The sequence below is a fragment of the Littorina saxatilis genome, linkage group LG13 (assembly GCF_037325665.1).
Source record: "Littorina saxatilis isolate snail1 linkage group LG13, US_GU_Lsax_2.0, whole genome shotgun sequence".
NCBI lineage: Eukaryota > Metazoa > Mollusca > Gastropoda > Littorinimorpha > Littorinidae > Littorina > Littorina saxatilis.
In genome coordinates, this window is record NC_090257.1 from 26,115,626 (window position 1) to 26,134,396 (window position 18,771).

Below are 18,771 nucleotides of genomic sequence, written 5' to 3' on the forward strand. Positions count from 1 at the left end.
ACTCAAAAACAGCTGTCTGACCTATATATCACCACTTATACTTTATTCCACACACGCTTTTTAAGATAAGCACATTTTAAACAATGACTTTCAGAGGTCAGGAAATCAAATGAGTTGTTATCCTAAAACATCACAATGAATGAGGCTAAATCGTGCATGCCCAACCCATTGGGAGAAGGTAATAACAGAGATAGCAAAGGGGAGGGAATAAGACTGAAAGAGACACAGAAAAAATAATGGAATAATCTTTTTTTTCTTTTCTTTTTAAACAAGATGATAAGAAATCTAGGAGAGTATGTTGTGTGGAAGGAACGGGGTGGGGGAGAGGTTAACAAAACAGATATATAGCAAAGGGGAGGGAATAAGAGCAGAAAGGAGACACACACAAAATGATGGGATGATGTTTTTGTTCTTACAAAGTCATAAACAAATCTAGGAGAGCATGCATAAAAGAGGAACTGGGTGGAGATGGGGGCGAGTCTTGAGAGGGGATAGTTCGGAAATAACATCTGTGCCAGGGGAATAGAGTGACCTTATATTCGGTCGAGTTTATGAAGGTTGCGGGAGGGAGACGCAAAAGACAAAGTAAAGGAGTAGAAAATGAGTGAGACACACAGAAAGCATATGTGTGTGTGTGTGTGTGTGTGTGTGTGTGTGTGTGTGTGTGTGTGTGTGTGTGTGTGTGCATGAGCATGCGTATGTGCGTGTGTACTTGCATGTACACACTTCTTTAAAGCATGAGTATGTATACCCAAAGCTGTGCCGCAAAAAACGATTGTTTGTACACAATAGCATGTCTTTAATTGTGTGTAAATATATAATAATAAGTTTACACAAGTCGTGTACAATCAGGGCCTAGCATTGGAAAAAGTGAGTTCAGCTTACAAAGGCGGGGGTCTGGGGGCCGCAGGAGGCCCCAAGTGGGGTCCAGAGGCAAAGCCACGAATTTGAAGATTTTTTTATCTAAAATGACCCCCCCCCCCCCCCCCCCAAAGAAGATTGAGCAACTAAATTATGCCATAGTCCATAGTCCGTATCGGCACATTACTTCTTCTAACTTGCCTTCCGCCTTCGGAACGAAATCCAGCCATTCCCACTTCCAGGAATACCTGAATTCTTTGTCACTGAATGGCTGACCACGTTCAACAATGTCGCTTTGAGACATTATTTCAAGTCTAGAGCCACAAAACACCGGCACAAAGCATGCTCGCGCGATGCCAGAGGAAGTGCGTGCTCAAGAAAACTGTCAAACCAAATGAGAATTGAACCGAACGGCGCACAAAACGAAAGCTGGAACTGTTTGGGTTTACCGTTTGGGAGTAACAGGTTTTTGCATTTCGGCGTACACCAAATCGAGTTCCGCGTACTGGAGATGTTATTTCGGCGTAAAGTACGCCGAACGGCTGACAATGCTAGGCCCTGTACAATGGATGAACTTTTAACAGGTAAAGAGAGTAAATCACACTCCTTCAAGTACAGATGGAAAGAAAACAATGATGCAATGAGTACACTAACCGTATGTAAGTATGAAACATGAAAATGCATTGAAGGGCCATGAACACAAAGCAACAAATCTGTGCAGTAATGCTGAAAAGGACAGTGCATTCTTACAAGAAATTACAAACGAGTTTTCAAGATCTGAATTTAAATCTTTCTTTTGAGTTACAAGTATAGATTCATTGATATACAACTGAACAGAACATGAGTTACTTTGATTGGTCTTTTAATTGCGTGTCAAAGCCTTTGCACACACACCTACACACCAAAAAAAACATTTTAAAATTTAAAAAAATGGTTCTTCCGTGAATGTACAGGAAATATGCAAAATTAAAAACACATCATATTATTTGTAAACATGAACGTTAAAAGACTATCCGACAAATTGACCAGCCTCCAAACGACACAAGACAAAACGCGCCCATCTTACAAAGACAGTATGGCACCGTCACACTTTTATCTTCGACACGTCTGACCAATTCATATAAAAGACCAAAAAAGGTCTGAGCAAATTCTACACCAAGAAGTTGTGCCCATCTTGAAAAAAGATATCCACCTCTGATGGATGACCACACGTGCGGTATCCCTCGGTCAAAGACTCAGGGTGATGCACTTCCGATGAAGAAGAAGAAGAAAGAGCTATCCATCTCCGATGGACGACCAAGCTCGCTGTATCCCTCGTTTAAAGACTCACGGCGATGCATTTCCAGTCGACGCCGATGAAGAAGAAGAACAGAGATATATCCACAGAAAGACTTTTGCACTTTGTCCATGTTTGCCCATTTTTGTTACTTTTCCTTACCAGCTGAAAAGAACAGAGAAAGAAGTCATCAGCATATCTGTAGCACACAAAACAAAGCGTTATACAGTGGAACCCCCCTTGTAACCCTTACACTGGTGCAATTCTGTAACACATGTTACTATAGCCACTGGTGAATTAACAGAGAGAAAAATAAAGAAAAACGGTCATATAGGTTGTTGCATCCATGGGAGGTAATCGGAACCGACCAAACAGACTGAGCCAGAAGCGCGACATATGTGACCCTCCACCACGAAATGAGGTGCATGTCACCTCGTACGGTTCTGCGCTAGGCTTAATATAAATCCGGGGAATGTATGGTAACAGTGTGAGGGTCACCTTAGTCACAGGCTTATAACTCAAAAAAGTTTTCGCTCTTTTCTAAAACGGTTTTCACCACTGGATAGAGCATAAAAAACTCTTTAGGAAAATGTAAAAATATGAAAATCATGCAAAGGTGACATGCGACTCATTTCATGGTGGAGGGTCACATATGTCGTGACAACCAGGTGACAGTATACGTAAAGTAGCGCGACATGTGTCGCGACAACCAGCCTAAGGGTTAAGACCCCCCGATTTCAGACTTCCTCCATTTTTAGACCTTACTTTTTTCATATTTTCTGTTCATGACATCAGGAAATTCACCCCCATTTTATGACTGCCTTCTTTTTAAGACCTGATTTTCTCAGATTTTTGTAGGTCTCAAAATGGGGGCCGAGAATCATAATCTACTTTCAATGAAAAACTAGACAAGTGCTGACCTAAAACGGGATCAGGACCCCCCCCCCCCCCCCTTCCCCCCTTCCTATGTAGAAGAATTTCAAGTCGTTGAAAAAATAGGGTTGGTCAAGGAATCGGAACAAATTGAATTAATTTTTTTAGCCCAATATTGTTGTCACTTAGGTCATAAAAAAGAGCATAGGACAAGTAGATGACAAAAAAAAAACAAACACCACAATTGCGACTGTGCATTAGAACAAGAAAAGAAGACCCAAGGGTCAAAACCAGAAGATTTTCCTTTTCATCAGTATTAAAAAACAAGAAAAGTAAGTTGTGGGAACGTTTGTTATTGACAAAACAATGCGTTGCAGTCTCTTTGTTTTTGGATCTTTTCATCAGTGTCGTTGTCTTCGTAACCATGTGAGTACACTAGAACGTTTTGCTCTTTTTCATTTCAAAACATGGACAAAAACCAATCTTCAGCTCCAATACTGAAACAAAACACAACAGTGTGCTTCCCAGGCCTCGGTCTTCTGTCATTTATGCATACATTTTTTTATCTGACGCATTGTTGTGACCCTAGGTCGGTCGAATGTCAGATAGCTTTGACACGTGGGATGTCTTCTGACACAAGATTTGTGTGCAGCCAGGACAATTTGACCCATAGATATTTTGAATCCAGGTCCAACTGATCCAATATTTCTGCTGTGTCTGGGAACAAAACTGACACAACAATAATACAAACACAGACAGACTGCTAACACGTGGGATGTCTTCTGACACAAGATTTGTGTGCAGCCAGGACAATTTGACCCATAGATATTTTGAATCCAGGTCCAACTGATCCAATATTTCTGCTGTGTCTGGGAACAAAACTGACACAACAATAATACAAACACAGACAGACTGCTAACCTCGCCGCCATTTTGCAAGCCAGCTTGAGATAAATTCTTTATCTGTTTCACAAGTGTTTGTCTGTCTGTCTCCTTGAAAGGCCTTTGGAATGACGTACTAGTAAATGTAACATTTTATTTTTTTCATTTTTTTTTCATTTTCATTACTTTATTGTCCCATCGCTGAGAAATTCGGGTCGCTTTCTCCCAGTGGAAAGCTAGCACCAACACAGTCGCGCTACCCAGGTGTCTGCGTGTTTAGGTGTATTCAGCCACCTGCACTTATGGCAGAATGACCAAGGTCTTTTACGTGCCATTGTGATGACACGGGGGGGGGGACATGGCTTCCGTCTCTGGGTCTGCACATAAAGTTGACCCGTGTCCGTCCCGGCCCGAATTCGAACCTGCGACCTTCCGATCACAAGTCCAGTGCTCTACCAACTGAGCTACCGGACCCCGGGTCAATAATAAACGTTCCAATTACCTACAGTTCTTGTATTTTTGATTCTGACACAACAATACTTACAACACCATAGGCCACATCATTGCCGATCCCAACATAGCTCCCGCCATGAATCCCGTGCCTGCACCAAGGTAGCCATCGTCGTAGCGACGACGGTACGGTCTATCTATGTAGACCACCTGGCCCGTGGGGTTGATGATTGTGACGGTGCCGTCTGGATTCTGAATCACTGCACACAAACACATAGAAACCGGTAAGCACAGTGTTCTTCAATAAAGTACAGTCTATCTATGTACACCACTTGGCCCGTGTGGTTGATGATTGTGACGGTGCCGCCTGGGTTCTGAATCGCTGCACACAAACACATAGAAACCGGTAAGCACAGTGTTCTTCAATAAAGTACAGTCTATCTATGTACACCACTTGGCCCGTGTGGTTGATGATTGTGACGGTGCCGTCTGGGTTCTGAATCACTGCACACAAACACATAGAAACCGGTAAGCACAGTGTTCTTCAATAAAGTACAGTCTATCTATGTACACCACTTGGCCCGTGTGGTTGATGATTGTGACGGTGCCGTCTGGGTTCTGAATCACTGCACACAAACACATAGAAACCGGTAAGCACATGTGAGTGTTCTTCACAAAGATCTTTTCTTAAATGCCTCCTCCTGTGACAAATAAAACGCAGTGTACTCCGAAAACAAAAAGACTGTGAACGTTCCAAAATGGAAAATTTCCTAAATAAATTTTCATTTAATTAATATACTTACCCGAATCACATTAGCATTGAGTCACCTGAGATGCTTATCACTGAAAAACGCTTACCCGGCTAAAGAATTTAAAGGGAAGCAACCCCATCACCAAAACGAAAGTGAAAGTAGCTTTGGTAATGGGCCAGTACACCGGGAGTTACCTCCCATACGGGTGTATGCCACGTCACTTCCTCTAGGAACACGTGCCTATTATCATACGGCTTTAAAAAATCTTAAAACCATAAGCGGGGCAGGTGGGAGGGAATACAGTATGTGATTCGGGTAAGTATATTAATTAAATGAAAATTTATTTAGGAAATTTTCCATTAAATATCATATTCTTACTCCGAATCACATTAGCAGATAACATCAACAAGGCGGTGGGCTAGAAATGAATCAAAACTCACCATCAAGTTCTGGACAGGAACTGGCCTGCTGCTATGAGCGCTGGAAGGCCTCTGGAGCCATCCTGTCGAAGAGCTGTGACGTCCCGAAGATAAAAGTTTATAAAAACATCTTCGGAACGCCAATACGCAGTTGTCAGCACCTCCTCTAGACGTCTGGAGCGCAGAACTGCCAGAGAGGATGCCCACGCCCTCGTTTCATGGGCTCGGGCCGAGTCAAGTGGCAAGGAGGGCATAACCCCCCCCCCTCTTTGTGCGACTCCACTCATAAGCCTGCTTGATGAGCGAGGACACCCACCGGGCCAACGTTACCTTCGACAAATCTTTCTCGCGCCTAGTAAGGAGAGAGATAAACAACAACTTCTGAGAACTAGACCGAATCGGCTGAGTCCGGGCTAAGTACAGACGAAGTGCCCTCACAGGGCAATTGACCGAATCGGGGTCATCCGGGGCCAACGCGCTGGTCAGAGCCTTAACTCTAACCAGCGGAGAGGCCTGCCCCGGAGACTGATTCTTGGCCAGGAAATCAGGCCGGAAACGCAAAGATGCGGAACCGTCCGGCTCAAAGGAGATATCTCCAGGCTGACCCGACAGGGCGTGGACCTCGCTACCCCGTCGGGCCGTAGCCAACAAAAGGAGAAACAGCGCTTTGCGAGTGACATTGAACAGACTGGCCTCGCTTAAAGGCTCAAAATCCGCAGAACGAAGGAATTCCAGGATTAAAAACAAGTCCCACTTGGGAGCGGGCAAACGAGCTTTAGCTTCCTTAAGAGCAGCCCCTTTAATGACTGCAGCTATAACACCCCCGACTCGAACAGAACGACCAATCTGCTTAAGAGTCGCCGAGATAGCGGAGCGCCGGACCCTCAACGAGGAGACTGAGGCGCCCTGCGAAGACATGAAAGAGAGGTGGTTAGCGACCTGAATAGAGCGCGGAGCCACCGAACTCACCCCTCTAGCTGAACACCAGGCAGTCCATGCCTTCCAGTGGGAAGCATAAACTGAAGAGGTGGACGCTCTATGCGAGCGAGCCACCAAGTCCAGAGTCAAAGACGACGCCCCAGAGCGCTTCAGCGAGTCCCGAACAACTTCCACACGTGAAGCTTCAGAAGACTGGGCTCCTCGTGTGGAATGCCTGTTCGGGGCTGCACTAGTTCCCCTCGCACGAGTGCGAGAGGAATGGGGGGCCCTTGGGCGAGCCGAAGAAGATCTGGAAACCAGACCTGCGACGGCCACAGAGGAGCGACCAGAAGAAGAAGGGCCGGCTCCTCCATCTCCGCTTTCCGGATTACTCGGCTGAGTAACGGAAAGGGAGGAAAGGCGTACGCCTCCAGACCCGTCCAGGGAAAGTCCAGAGCGTTCACTCGCCATGCCTGAGGGTCCGGGAATGGCGAGACGAACACCGGAAGCCTCTTTGAGTACCTTGTGGCAAAAAGGTCCACCAGAGGCTTTTGGACCTGGGCCCAAAGGCGAAGCAGTGCCCCGTGAGTGATCGTCCACTCCGACTGAAGCACTGTACCGGAACGACTGAGCGCATCCGCCAAAGTGTTCAGCCTCCCTGGAAGGTACCTGGCCGAGATCGTGATATGATGCTGAAAGCACCACACCAGGATCTCGCAAGCCCTCTCCGAGAGAGACGGGGACCGCGAGCCTCCCTGCTTGTTGATGTACGCCGCCACTGTCATGTTGTCTGTAAACAGACGAACATGTTTGGCGTACAGGGAGGGCAGAAACTTGGCCAGAGCTAGAGCAACTGCCTCTAGCTCCAGCAAGTTGATGTGCCACAAGGACTGCTCCGTCGTCCACAGACCGGAAGTAGTCTGAAGATCCGTATGTGCCCCCCAACCCTCCCTGGACGCATCTGTAAAGAGGTCCAGGTCGGGGAGGGGCACGACGATCGGAACACCTCTGCAGACCCACTCCGTGTCCAACCACGGAAGGGTCGCAGACTGGAACCATCCCTGCAAAGGGATGAGGGCGTCCCAGTCCACCAGAGGAGAGTCCACAAACGGCTTCAGCGCGAACTGAAGCGGACGTTTGTGGACCCGGCCCAGTGAAACCAGAAGAGCCATAGACTCCATCTGCCCCAAGATGGAGGCGAGCGAGCGGATGGAAGCCATCAGGAGAGGTAAAGTGGAGCGAATCTGGGCTTGGAGCTTGTCCACCCTTCTCTGAGAAGGCTGGACAGTCCAAGCGACCGTGTCGAAAGACATCCCCAGATAAGTGAATGTCTGTGACGGGGTCAGCTCCGACTTTACCCGGTTGATCGAGAACCCCAACGAGTTGGATTCTCGAAGAACCGTCAGGGTATCCTGCGAACAGCCGCTCTGGGACTGGTTCATGATGAGCCAGTCGTCCAGATAAGCCCGCAGACGGATACCCTGGGACCTCACCAGTGCACAGACCTGTCTCACCACCATGGTGAAAATCCATGGTGCGAGAGACAGCCCGAAAGGGAGTGCGCGAAACTGGTAGATCTGATCTCCCCACCGGAAACGAAGCCATTTCCGGTCGGCCGGATGCATAGGAATGTGAAAGTATGCGTCCGTGAGATCGATCGAGGTCACCCAGTCTCCTGGGCGGAGAGAGTCTCGGACAGAGGCTGGCGTCTCCATCTTGAATTTTATCTCCCTCAAGAAAGTATTGAGGAGAGATAAATCCAACACGGGACGCCATCCTCCTGATGCTTTGGGAACAGCGAACAGACGCCCGTAAAATCCCAGGGAGCTGTGGACCCGAACTCTCTCCACCGCGCCCTTCTGCTCCAGGGAGGCAATTTCCGACTGCAAGACGGAACGTGCTTCCTGCGAGAAGGGAGGCTTGAACCGCGGAGGCACTCGGGTAAGAGGCGCCTTTTCCTCCCGCCAGAGTAGACGGAAGCCCGATCTCACCACTCCCACAATCCATTGGCTGTCTACTACCGACATCCAACGAGAAAGTGCCCGGGAGGGGCCTCCCGCCATCACCAAGGTGGAGGGCGGGAGGGAGGTGAGATCGGGAGCGCTTCATTGGGGGTGTGGCTTACTTCCAGAGCCGCCACGCCCCCTCCCCGATGCCGTCCTCTTCTTCCCACCACGAGCGGCCGGCGGAGCCTGCCGCTTCTGAGCTGGCTTGGGGTTAGACGATGTCTGAGCCTGCTTCTGTTTAGAAGGCTGAGACTGTTTCACCCCCTTCAGAGTGTAGTCAAGGAACTGACTGTCCTTGTTTGACTGAATCTCCTTCTGTCTGGCATCCAGTGCCAGCGGACAGAAGAGAGACTCCTCTGAGACCGGGGAGACTCTCAAGGTCTCCCTAGTAGCCAGTTCCGTGAATTGGGACTGCGAGAGGAAGAGATCCCTCCTGCAGAGTACCGCTTGGGTGTACTGCAGGGAGGAAAGACGCAATTGTTCCTCATTGACCTTGGCCAATGCGGTCAAAAGCGCAGAGACATCGTCCGCATTCTGTTCTTCACTGAGAGTGAAAGGAACTAGCGAATCGGTCAATGCCCGAGACAGAGCCCGAACGAGAGTCTCCGCAATGGAGGACAGTTCGATCTGCCGACGTCCAACCTCCTCAGCAGAGAGGAGGGAAGCCTCGGAAACCGGCAAAACCGAATCACGCTTGATCGGTTTAGTCAGAAGAGGCAGCAATTCCCGGGAAACCGGAAGGGTAGCCCTAGGGAGTGCAAAAGACGCCAGCCAATTCTGGCTCTGATTGGGCATGCCAAGCTTCCTATTGGCCGTAGGCACGAAGGAAGAGGCTTGGGCAGCTGAAGCCACCCACTGCTGAGCTGATTCCGGAACTGGACCAAAAGGAAGCAGTAACGGAACAGGCACTGGCCGAATACCACTCCCCGCATGTGCTGGACGAACCAGTGAATGCGAAAGTTGGTAAGCCACTGACGGAGACTCGGCGAACCGGAAGGAAGAAACATCCTCCTGTGCCGGCCGGAAGTCCGCCATGGCAGAAGGAACGAATGATGCGGAAGAGTCCGCAGCCACCACCCCTTCAGGAAAATAACGAGACGTTACTTCCGCCGCGACGTCAAGAACAGACTTGAGCTTCGACGGAAACACGCCCCGCGACTCCTCGCTGACCACTGATGGAGCATCAGAATAGTCACACGTGGAACCATGACCGAAGTCACCAGTTCCGGAAGCAGAAGCATGCCCTGGCAAACCGGAAACCGGAAAAGCCTGAGCACTAACGTCATCCTGCCGCCCAAAACCCTGTGAAGGTAAAGGGTAAGCAGGACGACCATCCGCAAAAACCGGAGCTGGATGAGCTGACGTCACTCCCCCGACTGAGTGGAGTGATGCCTGCTCAAGCCTAGGCGCTTGAAAGCCGGAAGGCGCACGCTGTAATCCACTATCTGGTATCCGGAAGGAACCACCAGAAGAGGAAGAAGCGTTTCCGGCCGAAACCGGAAGTGTAGTCAACGGAACCGCAAAATGCGGAAGTGAAGACTGCACTGGTTGACTTCGCGATCCGGAAGGACCGGAAGTCAGTGAATACTCCATCCTGCCGCGACCGCCGTAGCGTGCCGGAGCGGACGGATCATCACTTCCGGCAAGTGCCGGAAATGCGGCAGTCGAAACCGACTGCCGCCGCTGTTCGAACAAGTCCGGGGCCTCGTAGGTTATCGCCGGAAATGAAAGATCAGCAAGGTATCGGTCGTGACCCGATGCGAAAGAGCTGTCCCCCGAAGGAGAACGTCCAGGCGCCTCACGAGGGCTATCGGACCAGCTCTGCTTACCAACCGACGCTGAAGAGGGAGGACGCTGCTCCAAGCCGGAAGTGGAGGACAAAGACACGGAAGCCAATGCCCGGACGTCACTGCCAGATGCCGGAAACGCCGAACTGCTGGCGACGGAACGCTGAAATTCTGCCTGCACCAAGCTGCGGATTTCTGGAACCAGTGACTTTAACAGAGAGGAAACCAACGCACCTTGTCCAGGTGCTAACAAAGAAGACGAAGTCTCCGATGTAGAGACAGGTGCAGAAGTAACAGTAGCGCTAGGCGCCGCAAAAGAAGCAGAAGTAGTAACAGCGCTAGGCGCCGAAATTGGTACAGCCAACAAAGTGTTACGCTCTTGGTCTGTAACAAGTAACGTTGCTTTGGAAGAGGAAGACTTAGCCTTAATTTTCCCCTTGGGGTCCGACTTGCCACGGCGCTTGTCTGAATCAGACATGTTGACAACAACACGTGGCAACGCGAAAAAATTTACTGAAACATAAGTCTAAACGACTGGAAAATTCAGTAAACACACGCACTAATGCGTTAACAAAATACAGGGTGACACAAAAAAAACAGATCTATCCCACCAAAAGTTTAATATTTTCTGAAATAATCAGCCGATTCTTTTATTTTTTCAGGTGAGCCAAGCTGAAATGATGTTCTAACAGCCCACCAAGTTTGAGCTTCAAGATGTCATGGACAACGGAGCATAAGACATTTATAGTCGAGGCCTATTTTCGGTCGAATTCTATCCAGACTGGTCAGCCGCAGATGTGACCCAGAGTGGTCCCCCTATTCACCGGACTTGAACCCCCCAGATTTTTATCTGTGGGGGTACCTCAAGGACAGGGTATATGGCAACAACCCCCAGACCATCCCTGATCTTAAGGCAGCAATAACAGCAGCTGTAAGAGCGATCCCACATCTGCGGCTGACCAGTCTGGATAGAATTCGACCGAAAATAGGCCTCGACTATAAATGTCTTATGCTCCGTTGTCCATGACATCTTGAAGCTCAAACTTGGTGGGCTGTTAGAACATCATTTCAGCTTGGCTCACCTGAAAAAATAAAAGAATCGGCTGATTATTTCAGAAAATATTAAACTTTTGGTGGGCTCTGTTTTTTTTGTGTCACCCTGTACTATAGCTAAACTTGCCCCACAAGCCGAGGCACGGAGAGCTACAAACAAAGTCACACGAGCTAGAAAACTAACTCACACAACAAAATGGCGACACGCAAGACACTGACACAAACGTCAACAACACGTGGCAAAGTAAAAAGATTTACTGAAACGTAAGTCAAAACGACTGAAAACACAGTAAACACACACGCTTACGCGTCAACAAAATACTAAAGCTACACTTGCCCAAACAGAAAGAGGGCACGCAGAGCTACTAGCAAAGTCACACGAGTTAGCTAACTAACTCACACAACAAAATGGCGAAACACGCAAGTCACTGACACACAAGTCCGTAAAAAACGGACAACGTACAGTAACGAAACAGCGCAAACAACCAACAACAAACGGGAACGAGCTCACCAAACTGTAGGCAAGGCGAGCAGACAAGCTGGGTAACGTGGCCGGCGGGTGTCACTCAAACACACAAGGTCAGCCACAGAGCGTCAAAAAGTGAACCGTCCTCTCCGAGGTGAAAAAGACGTAAGATAATAGGCACGTGTTCCTAGAGGAAGTGACGTGGCATACACCCGTATGGGAGGTAACTCCCGGTGTACTGGCCCATTACCAAAGCTACTTTCACTTTCGTTTTGGTGATGGGGTTGCTTCCCTTTAAATTCTTTAGCCGGGTAAGCGTTTTTCAGTGATAAGCATCTCAGGTGACTCAATGCTAATGTGATTCGGAGTAAGAATATGATATTTAATTCAGAATAAAAACACACGAAAGGTATGATGTTGGAATGTTTAATTAGGCCTAAAAAAAAAATAGGTGTGGTTACGGTAACCCGACCTACCCTATTTTTAGGGGCCGATCCTATAACTTTTTATTACATTTGTCAAACAAACAACAACAACAAAAAAAAAAAACGAGTGCAAAAAACGCAATGAAAGCGAAAGCGCCCGAGTCGCACACTTATTTCCCTGTCAAGTAGGTTTAATTTGTACACATTAGAAAAAAAGTAAAAAAAAAAACCAAAACAGTGATTGCCTACCTACCTACCCTATTTTTTTTGGCTATGTTACCGTAACCACACCTATTTTTTTTGTTGGCCTTACTGTATTGACAAAACAAAACGTTACGCAGTCTATTCCTACTACAGACTCACAGTTTCATTCTGGTGATAGCTATTTCCTTTTTCAAAAGTAAACCCTTCTTTTCATTCAATGACTTGACTTTGCTTTTTTAGCTCGGTGCCACAATCTGTTAAAGCCAAATTCTTACCCTGCAAGGTTTAGTATTTGAAGGCAATATTGCGGGAGTAGAGGCTCATTAACAGTAAATGTCGCTCATGTATACACTTTTCTACTTTGGGGATGTAATTAACATAATCTAATAAAAATAGAATATAAAAATAAAACATCGCTGGCTTGTCAATGGAAGAAATACATCCAGAGACTATAGAGTATACTCTATAGTCTCTGATACATCATAATATTAGATCATGGAATATGGAATAAACAAAGGGGGAGAAGCAGTGTTTAGTTGTATGCAGGGTTATGAGCAGTTACCTCCCTTAGTTGATTTCCAGCTGCCTGAGATTTGTTAAACCTTGCAGGGTAAGAATTTGGCTCTGACAGAACAGTGCAATTTGAGAGAGAAAGTAGGAGAGAGAGCGCTTTTAAGTTGGTTTGTTTTTTTAAAGAGAGAGAGAGAGAGAGAGGTCTTAAGATGGATAAAGAGAGGATAAATATTTATTTGAGAGAGAAAGAGACAGAGAGTAGGACTAGGAGATAAAGAGCTCTTGTTAGTTTATTTGAAGAAAAAAGAGAGAGAGAGAGAGAGAGAGAGAGAGAGAGAGAGAGAGAGAGAGAGAGAGAGAGAGAGAGAGAGAGAGAGAGAGATCAAATCAAATTTAACAAGCTTCTTTTCAACCAGCCCTCGCCCAGAGAGTGAATGTCTTCCAAAGTTCAACCACTTTGTAACACCCTTACTTTGTGAGCCTTGTGGGGGAGCAATGACTTGTCCCGGGTATCCGCCACCATATCCATTATATCCATAGGGGCTGTACGGATAGGGGTTGTAGGTGACAGGCACCTGTCGCGTGTAGCCAGAGGCGATGTTGGGATCCGTCATGGTTCTGGCTTCCTCTAGCGCATACTGCCAAGCCCTGAAAGTCACAAGAATTGTGCTCTTTACAGCAGACTGTGATTGCCTGGTGCTTATTGTGTGTGTGTGTGTGTCTGTGTTTGCATGTGTACATGTGTGTGTGGGCACACCCCAGCAAAAGTGTGTGTTGGTGGGTGTGCACATGTGGGCAGTAAAATTCTCTTTAGATAATGTGATACGCTAAAAAAAATATTCTTTTTTTTTTAAATCATCTATAGATCATCAGACTCTACAAAGATCTCACTATAAGTTTGCTGAAAGAGATACCAGAGCGTACTCACTTCATATCGTCCACAGACTCTACAAAAGTCTCATCATAAGTTTGCTGAGTGAGAGACCAGACTTCATGTACTCACTTCATGTCATCTAAAGCTCCCCCCCCCCCCCCCCCCCCCAATTTTTATTTTCCCATTATTATACAAAGCCGGGTTTTCCCTGTCTCACAGGCCCCCAATGGCTTTGCCGTGAGGGCGTAAAGCTTACATTTTCTCTCTCTTCTTGCTGAGAGAATGAAACCAGAGCAAACTCACTTCTTGTCATCAACAGATTCTACAAAAGTCGCACCATAAGTTTGCTGAGAGCGAGACCAGAACGTACTCACTTCATATCATCTAAAGTCTCTACAAAAGACTCACCATAAATTTGCTGACTATGAGACCAGAGCGTATACTCACTTCATGTCGTCAACAGACTCAGCACACAGCACCAGATTCCCTCCATCCCTCATGTCCAGTTCCAGGAAACAGTTCTTGCCGTCCTTGACTTGATCCGGGGGGTCTGCATGTACCTAAAGAAAAGGAATGCCAAGTGCAGTGACTAGTGTAGATAAAAGATCACAAAAAAGATGTTTAAATAAAAAGAAAACACACCAGTAACCAGGTTAGGTACGTTTATATCTATGATCAATATTTCAGCACGTTACTGCTTTCTTCGGGATGGAAAGCTTATCTAAATAAAGATGTTTGTATATCAATTATTGTCCTCTCCCTTGTTCTAGCACACCAATCTCTCTCTCTCTCTCTTACACACACACACACTGTCTATATCTCACTCTCACACGCACACACACACACTCGAGGTCTATGTCTCTCCTACCTAGATATCTCTCTCACACACACATGAATGCTTGCACATACACATACACATACGCACACACACCTGCTAGCATGCCAGGAAGAATTCTGTCCCACAAAATGAAACTGGTAGTAGTGTTGCTTTAGTAAATGCTATAACATATGCTTTAGACTGTGACTAATTAAGCTTGGATTCTCATGTTAACTCATTGCGGCCTGTGCCCGACAGTTTGTTGGGCGCCTCTTTGCAGCTTTCACCACCTGCGCCCAAACAATTGTCGCGCGGTTACACGCATCATCTCTGACCTTGTTTCTGATCTAAAAATAAAAGACAGGTCACAGAGCAAGGGGGGTAAATCTGTTCCCACTTCCTTCTTCTTTGTTTGGCACTTGCCGGCAAACAAAAATCGACTGAGTAGGTGTTTTTTGAGCATTTTTCCCGCGAAATATGAGCAACCAACGTTGCTACTCGTTGAGGCAGGTTCTTGACAAGATTTTCCACGACGATGACAGTGATTTTGATCCCGAATGTGACATTTCTTCGTCTCAATCGAGTGAAACAAGTGGTGATTCCAATGCACAAGACCCGAGAGCGGGCTTCAATGTCTGTTACAGAGTTAGAAGTGTTCTGGGGCGGGGATGTAGCTCAGTCGGTAGCGCGCTGGATTTGTATCCAGTTGGGCGCTGTCAGCGTGAGTTCGTCCCAACGTTCGGCGAGAGATTTATTTCTCAGAGTCAACTTTGTGTGCAGACTCTCCTCGGTGTCCAAACACCCCCTTGTGTACACGCAAGCACAAGACCAAGTGCGCACGAAAAAGATCCTGTAATCCATGTCAGAGTTCGGTGGGTTATAGAAACACAAAAATACCCAGCATGCTTCCTCCGAAAACGGCGTATGGCTGCCTAAATGGCGGGGTAAAAAACGGTCATACACGTAAAATTCCACTCGTGCAAAAAACACGAGTGTACGTGGGAGTTTCAGCCCACGAACGCAGAAGAAGAAGAAGTGTTCTAGTGAAGTACCCATCAGATTTGCACTACAGTGCCAAAATCCTCCAGACAGTGGAGGCTGCTGAGCCTGCACTGCAGTCAGGGCTCATAATTATGGTTAATGACAACAACAGATAGAATCCACTGAGCATAGATCTACTTAATACTAACTTTTCATTGCAATTAAATCCTGTTCTCACCTCCTTGCCAGTTTTGATGAGCTTGCAACATGATCGCAGAACGTAAACTTCTTCCGCTCTGGAGCTGTCCGGAGAATCAAAATATCGCAGTATGCCATCTTGGTACAGAACAAACCAGTTCTTCTTCCACCGATGCAACACAGAACCTGCACATTAATATGGGGAAAATCATTTCTGAGGTTAGTGCATTGCTTTGGAAGTACAGTGGTGTCCGCGACCCAAATGTGCCCCTACATGCCAGGTGGCCTTTTATGAGAGGTATATTTTGGTAGAGATTATAGAAAAAGGGACAACTGAAGGTATCGATCCTTTCAGTTTTAAGGGAGATGTCCGCTCATCGGAGGAGCCACACATCGCAGGTACCACTGTAGTAAAACACAAACATTGTTTTAAAAATTACAAACGAATTAGCTACCCATAATTAAGTCTTAACACACAATTCTGCTATCAATGACACTGACACAAATACTATCTGAGCATAGGGCCAGGGGTGTATACATGATGTAATTACAAATTAAATTTTTTCAATCTGGACGAAAGAATTCTATGTATGCATTGTATTAAGGTTTCTTCTTCCTATGACTTCTTCTTTCACATACTCGCCACAAGAGACTGTTTCTTACACTCTTATACTTACATGTACATGTAGGTAGTAAGAGTGTAAGAAACAGTCTCTTCTACATTTGTTTTGAAACCGTCTACGTATAAAACAAAGATTTCGAATATTTCGGAATCTAAAATCCTGATTTTGGCCTTTAAATATCACAAAATTGAAATGGAAACTGACTAGTTACATTAATTTGTCAACAGGAACTGAAGTGGAGGCATGCACATTTCATCGTGATTACAAAGAGAATACCATAACAAATAAGGCAAAGGCTACATGGCGCACTCCGAGTGTATACATGATTGATAGGTCTGTATACACTCTCGCAATGAAAAGCTCTGTTTTAACACTAAGCCAATGAAATGCGCCCTTACAAGTGGTTAGGAAATAGCCAATGAAAATCAATCTGATGTATTGACCTCCGCCATCTCTTTTTCGGAGTGCAATAATGTACACTAGCTCTCATAGTAGTTACACACACTTTTAGGCTGATACACAATCCAAGTGTGTTTGAAAGTTCTACGAGGCGTACAACAATAATTGCAGTGTAGCATCAGTTTTGTGTGTGTGTGTGTTGATTTGTCCCTAGCGTACTTTGATACTATGAATTGAAAATGAAGCGTTCATTCGCAAAAATTATGGTGCCGAATGAGTTGATGTTGTTCTCTGATCTTTTATGTACACTAGCTCCGAGAATTTAATCTACTGTAACACTAAACAGTAACATTAAAGGCCGTGTATCATAAGATTGTTTTGTTGTTGTTTGTTTTTTACTCTCTGATGGAATTAACTGCTCTGCGTTCCTATCGCAAAGTGGCATCGAATTCGCTTCGCGACCGGAAAGTATAACGTTGGTGTCTATATACAGGGGGCAGAATCTGAGTGCGTGTAGCCAGTATGTGCTATCAAATAAATCCCAACTAATCTTCTCAGTGGAGGTAAACGGACAACAACAAATCAACTGATCAACAACTTGTTAACAGTAAATAAATGACTTACTCTGTCTGTGCATCCAGCCAGCCTTTGCAATCTCCATTGCCGAAGTCATCTTTGTGATTCTAGCTGATCAGGTGTTGACTTGATCGATCGATGAGCTTAGTTGATAATTGTTGCAAATAATAGACCTGGAAAAAACAAAAAACTACGTGAGATCGTCGATTGAACAAATTTACATTTAAGTATTTTAACCGTACATAAAAATACTGTCTCCACAGTATTTTGTTCCCTCAAATTTAAAGGAAAATTAATGTGTTTCTCCTCCTATGAGTATGACTGGCCGAGGACTGTTAGGGACTGGAACCACCTTCCCAGTGAAACTGTAGAGGCAGCAACAGCTGACGCTTTTGTGTCACGAGCCTCCGCAAATTAAGTTACAGTTCCTGACAAAACTAGGCCCTTACGGATACGGACTTTTGGCAATGTTTTACGGACAATGAAAATGACAACGACCAGAGCACGCAAATGGATTCTATAACACCCCCCTTTACATGCCAGAATGATCATCCTCAAGATCGTGGGCATTACCGGAAAGAAGAAGAAGTGAGTGGAATATGGTAGCTGCGATCCAGTTTTTGCCGGTTTGATTGCAAAAGATAAAAACATGAACAGATATATATATGTCATGTGTACAAAACAAATACTTACTTCCACTCAATATGTCACTGTTGATAACACACGGCAAAGTCTTTCAAATATATGAGACACTGCCTGTACAGATGAATTAGCAGCTTCAACGAATTTTCTGGACTGGTCTACATTTTGCGCAGACTTTCAGTTTCAAGCTGTAAACTGTGTAAGTGCAAGTTCCGCAACGTAAATCGTTGGCATTTTCTACCATAATCTCGACATGACAGAGCCAATCAGTGAATTACGCCACACTTCAAGCATTAGTTAATCAGAATTACCAAAATGGCGTCTTGATTATAAGTAAAACGTAGCAGAATACGGTTACTTTCGCATTGCAGACCTTACCTTGCGAAACAATCGATGCTTGTTTACTTCCTTGAGAGATCACTTCTGCGCAGTCGCAAACTACGTCATGATCATGTGAGCGCTTGGCTGGAAGTTTCGGGGAACCTGAACTGAAAACGAAAGTAGATTGTCCTTTGGCGGGTAATCATGTTCTACCTCGATCAGCTAATGCTAATTACTACAATTAAACCACACTCTAAAGCACAACAAACACAGACATTAGAGGTAGGGGTAGGCTGAGAGGAGAAAAAAAAAGGGGGGGGGGGGGGGTGATGAGTAGGGGAGACCGGGGCTAGTCCGCCCCCGGGGCACATCCGTCTTTGTCTGTTTATTCTTACGTTTGCCACCTTTTAGTCTTTCACACCATGTGAGAATGGTGTCCCTACTTCCCGCCATATC

The 18,771-nt window shown here is 46.1% G+C and overlaps 1 protein-coding gene across 3 annotated transcripts; it reads right to left on the minus strand.

The window, feature by feature from the left end:
* Positions 1–17: 17 nt before the first annotated feature.
* LOC138945379 (pleckstrin homology domain-containing family B member 2-like) lies at positions 18–18,521 on the minus strand. Of its 3 annotated transcripts, none has more exons than XM_070316806.1 (7): positions 18,373–18,520; positions 17,401–17,525; positions 15,795–15,940; positions 14,206–14,318; positions 13,357–13,532; positions 4,436–4,601; positions 18–2,302 (listed from the first exon to the last, which is right to left on the minus strand). In XM_070316806.1, exons 2-7 carry the CDS (start codon positions 17,447–17,449, stop codon positions 2,296–2,298), a joined length of 657 nt encoding a protein of 218 aa, XP_070172907.1. In that variant the 5' UTR covers positions 17,450–17,525; positions 18,373–18,520; the 3' UTR covers positions 18–2,295. The 3 variants fall into 3 exon arrangements, with proteins under 3 accessions (XP_070172907.1, XP_070172909.1, XP_070172910.1); XM_070316808.1 differs by lacking the exon at positions 18,373–18,520 and adding an exon at positions 18,046–18,338; XM_070316809.1 differs by lacking the exons at positions 18–2,302; positions 4,436–4,601 and adding an exon at positions 4,791–4,967 and having other exon boundaries at positions 18,373–18,521.
* Positions 18,522–18,771: the final 250 nt, after the last annotated feature.